The sequence below is a fragment of the Limanda limanda genome, chromosome 14 (assembly GCF_963576545.1).
Source record: "Limanda limanda chromosome 14, fLimLim1.1, whole genome shotgun sequence".
NCBI classification, from domain to species: Eukaryota; Metazoa; Chordata; class Actinopteri; order Pleuronectiformes; family Pleuronectidae; genus Limanda; species Limanda limanda.
In genome coordinates, this window is record NC_083649.1 from 15,190,306 (window position 1) to 15,198,541 (window position 8,236).

The 8,236-nt window shown below is 41.5% G+C and overlaps 1 protein-coding gene across 1 annotated transcript; it reads left to right on the forward strand.

Annotated features, from left to right (window-relative positions):
- The first annotated feature begins 1,000 nt into the window (after nucleotides 1-1,000).
- On the forward strand, nucleotides 1,001-7,981 carry dnajc18 (DnaJ (Hsp40) homolog, subfamily C, member 18). The gene is made up of 8 exons (XM_061085537.1): nucleotides 1,001-1,467; nucleotides 3,288-3,447; nucleotides 3,690-3,835; nucleotides 4,440-4,643; nucleotides 4,795-4,907; nucleotides 5,248-5,357; nucleotides 5,478-5,650; nucleotides 6,321-7,981. Exons 1-8 carry the CDS (start codon nucleotides 1,341-1,343, stop codon nucleotides 6,443-6,445), a joined length of 1,158 nt encoding a protein of 385 aa, XP_060941520.1. The 5' UTR covers nucleotides 1,001-1,340; the 3' UTR covers nucleotides 6,446-7,981.
- The last annotated feature ends 255 nt before the right edge of the window (nucleotides 7,982-8,236 follow it).

Consider the following 8,236-nt stretch of genomic DNA (forward strand, 5'->3'; position numbering starts at 1 on the left):
CCATCTTTATTTTATATACAGTCTATGCTTCAGAGCCACTGCACTTGCATACACCATGAGCAAAATAACTCAAATGCAGCAGCAGCTTTACCAGATACCTGCCTCACTTGCTAACAAACACAAATCCAGGTGAATAACAAAACAAGGTTTTCTGGAGGTTTCAGACCTCGAGAACTTAAATCAGTGTTCAAATCACTCAATTTATTAGACAACAAAAAGAGTAATGAGCCGGTGGATACTAAAAACACTTGTTAGCCTGAAACTACTAACTAAACCTTTTTTAATACACATGTGCACCCATCCTGAAGCACTGGCAGCAAATGAACGTAGCTGAAAGGCTGAGATATATGGTTAGGTATATTCCTGCTTTGCATATTTATAACAGGTCGAGGTAGATGTCCACCAACATTGAGTCTGGTTCAGCTCCAGGTTTCTTCCAGGTAATTAGAGAGTTTTTCTCTCTCCACAGTCACTAAAGTGCTGCTCATTGTGGGAGCATGAAAGAGACCCTCTGGTAACCTTCAGTTGTCATAAACTTTGTCCAGTCTGGGCTACAGTAAAACACATGGCAGCCTCCGTAGAGAGGTCCTGCTCTTGATGTAAATATAAAGCATTTAAATATAAAATATTTTAAGATAAAGTATTTAAGTATGAAGGGCCCATTCTAAGGTAAAGACAGCAACAATTCCTACAATTTAGATGAAACACACTACTTAAAAAATCACTAGGATTTGTTTATATTCAGTTTCTGCCAATATATCCCTTTCACCTACATCTTACACACCAAACCTGTAAGTTTTAAAATGTTTTATTATTAATAATAATAATACAATTGATAATAATAAAATGTATATAAAAAAACATACACATACAACCCTGTGCCTTTGATGTGATGTCAAAGTTATACATGACTTTGTTATGAATATGCTTTCAAGTAAAGAGACAGATTCCAGACCTCACTCCACAGGAAGTGACGTGTTGTCACAGCTCCAGTGGCTCGGTGTATTTCAGCTGTGGCCCTTTAAACTCAGCGGAATCTAAAAAGAACACAAATGTTCAAACCCTCCGTCCTTAGACGTCTTTTTTAAAAGCCATGTCTCAGCTGCAGGCCTGCTCTCCTCCGGACACCCCCCTCCGCCGCCTGCTCCCCGGACAGTGAGCCCCCGCAGCCCCGGACCCGGCCACCGTCACGCAGCTGTCAGTCAGCAGCAGGCTAAGCTAATCGGCTAACCCGGGGCCGCGTCAACCGTATGCCCGCACTGACGCACGTTGCACCGGGGACAGAGCTCCGCAGACAGCGACCAGCGTCGGCCCAGCAGCCCCAGTGACGAGCCGGGGACATGGACAAGGCCGAGGCGGACCGGCTGATAGAGAAGGCCAAGCTGTGTCTGCGGTCGGGCCGGAAGGACAAGGCGCTGCAGCTGCTGCACGAAGCCCAGAATATATACCCCAGCACCCGGGCCAGAGGTAACATTAGCCGCCTGCTAACGCTGCACCGCCATGTCAAGCTCACCCAGATCCAGTGACTGACTAACTCATATGTTTCCACATCTCAGGGAATCGTTATTTTCAGATTTGGTATTTGTTTAACATGAATTAAGGCAGTTTGTTCAGGATACTGCAGGGATTCATTACTGCTCCATTGCTGCAGTTCACATACTGACAGTGAGGAGGCGCTGTGTGGTAATCCCGTTGTTTCTCTCCCTGATTACTTATCAATAACTGTTATTCTCACCTGTATATTTAAAGCGATCCTGCACAGTTACACGTGTTTCTGTGCTATAAACCAAATTATACAACTTATGTGATAAAGCGAATAAATGCTGGTTTTAATATCACATTTACTAGCAAGTGTATTCAAATAAATCGACATATATGGGTGAAACATGGCTCATAGCGCCACCCAGTGTTTTAAATCATCTAGGAATTTGAAGGGCCAATGCTTATGTGGAGTCAATAAAAATGTATGTATGAATGTTTACGTGTGGGAAAATGTCAAATACTCACCACCAGTACAGCCTGTTGTGGGGATCTGAACCAAGATAACTTTGCTAGAGCTAGAGCTAGAGGAATTTGTTTTTAATTTCCAGCGAGATACAATTAAGCCTTAATCTTTAATAGATTCCTTTTGGCCCTTTGAACACAACATGCACGGGCCACTAAATGTCAGTCTCAATGTGATTGTGTAATATTGTGCAAGGGAAGACTTTTTGTTGTTGGTGTATATTGCATGGACAATATCACTCTCCTCGTACTATAAATATGGGTGTCAAGAGAAAGGATGAATAAACAAGTGGACTTCTGTTCATTCTGCATGTACTTTCATGCTGATTTCAAGGAAAGTCTTATAGAATTATAGCAGTATAGTTTTATCAATAGCCATATAACAATCCAATATATAATGATTTAATAGCTGTGAATTGTGCAAAACACAATTATATAAGGTATAACAAATAATTGATGACATAATAAAAACCAAATCCTTCATTCAGGAACAAATTCAGTCTTTAAATTTAAAATAATTAATAATGTGACATTTATAATTAGGGGTGGGAATTGGCAAAAATGTGACGATTCAATAGTATTGCGATATTTGGGCCACGATTCAATAGTGTTGCGATTCTGCGATACTGCAAGTATTGCGATTCGATTCTGCGATATATTGCGATTCATGTCCCCCATATTATTCAAAGGCATTACAAAAAATGAGGAAAATAAGACTGCTCAACTCACTTCAAATGTCACATTTAATTCTGTGAACAACATTGTCTTCTACACATTAACTGAAGTGCAAAAACTAAGAACGGGTACTGCAAAAACTTTGTCCTTGAACATTCAGGACATAGGACCTTTGTAATTGTTTTCTAAATAGGAGACCTCTCACATGAACGCTGAGCTCCCAGCACATAACTCACAATTATTTAAATACAATACAGTAACATCAAGCAGACATAATAGAGTAACATAAACCTGAGAATAATCATATAAATAAGAGTAACCTAGAACTTCAATCAAATTGAGAAAAATAAACAAATGTGTACTACTAGAGTCCAGTCCAGTTGGCTGCAAGGTCATGACCCAAAATGTTAATTCATTTGGGAATATTGGCATTTTTGCTCAGAAAAAGGAGTTGGTCAACATGCTCAGATGTTAAACTGCTCCTCTGGGCCGTTACTATATACTTACTTTTGACCGTATCGCCCAGCCTTAGAATGGAAGAAATGATTATAGTATGAAAGAACTTCAAGAATTGTCGACCGAACTCTGACACTCTTCTCTGTCTGTAGTGTTGATAGATGCCATAGTAAGGAATGGAAGCAGTGAAGCCCCCGAAACGAACCACGTGCCCCCCCCATCAGGCTGGAGAGACGAAGACATCAGAAACGGTGAAACGAGTGGTGACGAAAAGAAGACCTACACCGAGGATCAGCGGCAGGGCGTTCTCAGGTGAGCGGGGACTCTATTCTTTCACAATTGTTTTTCACACTGATGAGTCTGGTCTCTGTCATTGCTCGGCACCACATCCCAGCTGCCAACATGTGAATGGTTCAGTTTTCCAGTATCAACATCGGATCAGTGCATCCCCACTTTGCATGTAGATATAATATTGACTGTTGGATGGAGCTCCCTGTAAATGTCGATATAACTACCACGTGAAGATGTACACTAACATTACTTTCTTATTGCAGGATAAAGAATTGCAAGGATTTTTATGAAATCCTTGGTGTTACCAAAAATGCCAGCGATGAAGATTTGAAGAAGGCGTACAGGAAGTTGGCCCTCAAGTTTCACCCTGACAAGAACTTCGCCCCAGGAGCCACAGAATCTTTCAAAGGTTTTTACCAAAAACCTTATCTTTTGTGACTGTTTTCAACCATAATATTGAACATTGCTCTCATTTAATGGAAAGACTCAACTGATCCCACAATAATATCGTAGAATATATTATTTTCTCAGTTAACCACCATTCACCAAAGGCTGACCTCACAGTCAGTTCAAGAGCAGCATTCTCATGCTTGTTGTATCTTGTTGAAACCAACTTCAGCAGGCTAGAGGCTCAAAGCTTGGTCACTTTATTTTGCCAGTTTTAATCCTGTTTATGAATTCTGTGTTGAGCTTAGGTTCAAAGAGAGATATGACAGAGAGATGATGCACAAGGTGAAGGGGACAAATGCGTTCCAGTTTTCTGAAAAGAGCACCGTCAGCAGTTACAGGCAGGAGTAATGCTTGTAATACACATCAGCTAACTGGGGTCCTACTTCAAACAGCTTCTCAAACTCATAACTCAGACAACCAAATTCTGATGTCCGTTGCCAATAATATACATAAAGAAGATAAGAAATCAGAAAAAAAAATTTATAACTTCAGAACTTGCATTAGAATCATTGTATACGTGATGCATCCTTATCTAGATCTTCATCTTCTCTCTCTCCCAACAGCAATAGGAAATGCATATGCAGTACTGAGCAATCCAGAGAAGAGGCAACAGTATGATCAGTATGGAGACCAGTCTGCAGCTTCAGCGCCCCAGCCGTCCAGCCACAGTCGCCACGGACACTACCGAAGCTTCAACAGAGACTTTGAGGCCGACATCTCCCCAGAGGAGCTCTTTAACATTTTCTTTGGAGGCAGGTTTCCCACAGGTGAGTTGTGAGGGATTTTTGATTTAATATTAAAATCTCTATAATAATAAGTCTTGTTTCGGATTGTTGCTGTTAGCTACTCTCAAAACAAATTATCTGAGGTCTTGTTTAGTAGTGTAGATGTTCTATAACTGTGTGTCTCTCTCCACAGGAAACATCCACGTGTACACCAACCAGGGAGCCTCCTACTCTCAGTTCTATCAGCCTCGTCGTCGACGTGCTTATGAAAGGCGCGAGGAGGTGGTGGAAGACAACCAGAGTCAGGTCAGTGACTCACTGAACAAAAAAGATAAATCCCTTTTCCACAGCCACAGTGTTATATTGAGTGTTGTATTGTGATCCTCCTGTGGAGATCCTAATCATTAATGTGCAGTGGTGAAATGAGTTTTTGATCATGCTTTTAACATGGCTGCAGTCGATAACCCTTTATTTAGTGTCACTCATTTACTTGACTCATAACCAGAGTGCTTTTACTGCTGTGTAACCTCCCAGTTCCCTTCAAAGACACAGAAGTACCACGCTGGCATGAACACAGAGTATCAGTGCGGCCTACATAAAGTAATACATGCTTTGTAATCTGTGCTGATTTTCCCTCTTCCCACAGAACACCTTCACAGCGCTCCTGCAGCTTCTCCCCGTGCTTGTGCTAATCCTCATATCAGTGTTTACTCAGATGATGGCCAGTACCCCACCCTTCAGTCTCTTCTATAAGCCGTGAGTCTGCCGCAGCATCAGCGTTACCTTGGCGACATTTAAATAAAAACCACTTGGGTTCCACCACCATTGACGCCATTATTGCACTGAATAAATGTAAATGATGTGGTTGGGTTTCAGGGCCTTGGGGCTGGTGGTGTCCAGGGAAACTCAGCACATGGGCGTACCGTACTACGTGGATAAAAGTTTTGAGAAGGAATACCGCGGAACTGCGCTGGATGAACTCGAGCAAACAATTGAGAGTGACTATATTGAACATCTGCAGAACAGCTGCTGGAAAGAGAAACAGCAGAGTAAGTGAGCAGCTCACTGGGCCGAGACAAGGAGTCTGTTTTTAGTTACAGTGAATTCTTGATTCAAGTGAAATCTCTTTATATTGTTACCTGTGAGAGAAGCAGACACTTAATTTGTATCCGTGGATTAAACTAAGTTCAGAGGTTTAAGCAGGTGGATTTTGTAAATGTTGGTCATTTCTGCTGGTTATAACGTCGTATTCCCCGTACAGATGCAGGCGTCAGGGTCTTTCAATTTAACCCTCTGTCATCAGTTGCTTGATTCAGACCTTTGGAGTTTTCAATTCAGTCTGAACCAAAATATCAGCTGTGAAAGGTTCCTCGAATCACAGTCCGACCCAAAACGTAGTCCCACCAAAAGAACTGGTCTCAGTCCAGATAAAACTGAACTCAAGTTTGGTTCCTTAGACTTTTAGACCAATTGCAGGATGTTGAGACAGCAATAAACAAAAGAAGAAGAAGTAGCGGAAGCAGCTCACAGGATTGGATGCTGTCTTTGCGTCCGACGATCTAATGATTGTACGACGAGGATGTTCATATGAACAATCACACCGTTGTTGAGTGTTGTGCATGAAGTTGTTGATGCGATACAACAATAATATTACTGTTGCAATGAAATTAAGGGAATTCACTAGTGTGTAGAAGTCTTAAGTGTTTCTCTCCTTTTCAGAGTCCGACTTGGCAAACCTCGGACAACTCTACCGTGATGAGCGTTTGAAGCAGAAGGCCGAGTCCATGAGGCTGGACAACTGTGACAAGCTGCATCGACTGGTCGGCCGTCAGAGAGCCAAATGAGGACTGTTTCGAGAGCACAGCACGTTTCTTTACAGACTTTACAACAGTGCATATTACTGAAGTGTGTAATTTATCCAATCTGGCCACTTTGTAAAGAAATCTCCGTGGGTACAGCGCAGTCAGTGGGAGATGATGCCACTGGAAACAATGTGCCTTCTCTCCTGTTGGATGGTAGAAATGAAGAGTTGCATGTGGGCTGTCTGATGGTAGCAGCATTGCGTGCAGACTCACTGTTGCAGTGCGTATGATGTGTCGGAGCCTTTAAACTTTCTTATAGAAACGGCACGACACACGAGTCTCCCTTTGGGGTTCTGAAAGCAGTTGTATGTTCACACACACACATGTTTTATTTGTTTAGATTTAGTTGTTATTTATTGTCTTGAATGTTTTTTGTGTTCTCAATTAAATCTTAGGTATTTATTTAATAGTTAACTGAGTGAATGTTACTACTGAGCATCTTGGCTCACGTTATTTTTCAGTAGGAAGTAACTAAGAACAATAATTTAAATAAGATGATCGTCTTAAAAGAAATGGGAGAGCTTCTGTACTGTGACGTGACAGAGGAGTCAAATCAGACGGTGGTTAATCGGGCAATTTGACTTTTGGCACCATAGAAATAAAGGAGCACACAGTAGAGAAACATTTTACAAAAAGCAACCACATATTTCTGATGTATTTTGCCCAAAAAACTGAGCTTTCTTCTACAGTAGAGCTTCCTGCTCCTCGCACGACTGCTTCCATACGCGTTCGGCTGTTCAGCTTCTTCCATTGGAGAACGTTTCGTTTATAGGTTCAAGTTTGAGAAATGACTGTTGTGTGTCGTTAGAAGAGGCTGTTATGGAGACTTACTTTTGATCTGGCACAAGCAGCTTGGTTCAGCCAAAATGCCCCCCCCCCCCCAATGCAATACCTTCCTTTCAGTAACCAGTCAGAAGTTAACATAGTGCGCCAGGAGAAAAGCTTTGCATGTCAAATTTCTAAATATTTTATAAACCCTGCACCTTTTTATTTATATAATTTTTTATATAAAAAAAGAGAGACTGTGTTTTAAAATCCGAACAGTATTAACAGTCAGTCCCGCAGCTAGAACTGTGAGGTTTACTAACTTTGTGAAGCTGTTAATTCTTTAAATCAAACCCTCAACAGACATGAAGACTGGTCGCTGTGCACTACGACTGCCAAACTGCCTTAGCTGTTCTCGTATTTGTGAAAGATTCAGGTTCATCTCAAGCACTTTTACGTTCATAGTTAACCCTGTGTTCCATGTCATGACTGTTGCATGCATCCTTGTGAGAGAGTGTTATTAGTTGCATATTTATTTTATTGTTTCGGTGAACACACAGACACACACATGACTACTGACACACTAAATGTTACTAAGAGAGTATTCAGGGCCACAGTAACTCACAGACATGTCAAACTGTAACTGTGATATACACACAGACACACACACACAGATCAGGTTTTGGTATCAGTCAGTGTTGTTGTACACTTAAACCAAAAGTACCAGACAATTAAACGTGTATCCAGAATGTGCTTTGACTCGTTCATGTGTGATTCTGTGGTTGGTTTGTCTCAGTGTCTGATGTGTTTGCTCACATTATTGAGCAGGTAAATAAAACCTACAGGTCAGGGCCGGCTCTGGCAATGTTGGCACCCTAGGCGAGATTTCAAATCGGCGCCCCCCAACATACACACACAAACTGTCATGCATCCACAATAACTTTTGGACTGTATACAGATGCACACACAGGCAGACAAAATTGTAAGCTATAAAAAACAATAAATATA

What these genes read in the sequence shown, in the direction of transcription:
- dnajc18 (XM_061085537.1), top strand. Translation starts at nt 1,341, where the DNA reads ATGGACAAGGCCGAGGCGGACCGGCTGATAGAGAAGGCCAAGCTGTGT. An exon ending in TGGAAGACAACCAGAGTCAG is followed by an intron (nt 4,908 to 5,247) that starts GTCAGTGACTCA and finishes CTCTTCCCACAG; the next exon opens with AACACCTTCACAGCGCTCCT. An exon ending in TTCAGTCTCTTCTATAAGCC is followed by an intron (nt 5,358 to 5,477) that starts GTGAGTCTGCCG and finishes GTTGGGTTTCAG; the next exon opens with GGCCTTGGGGCTGGTGGTGT.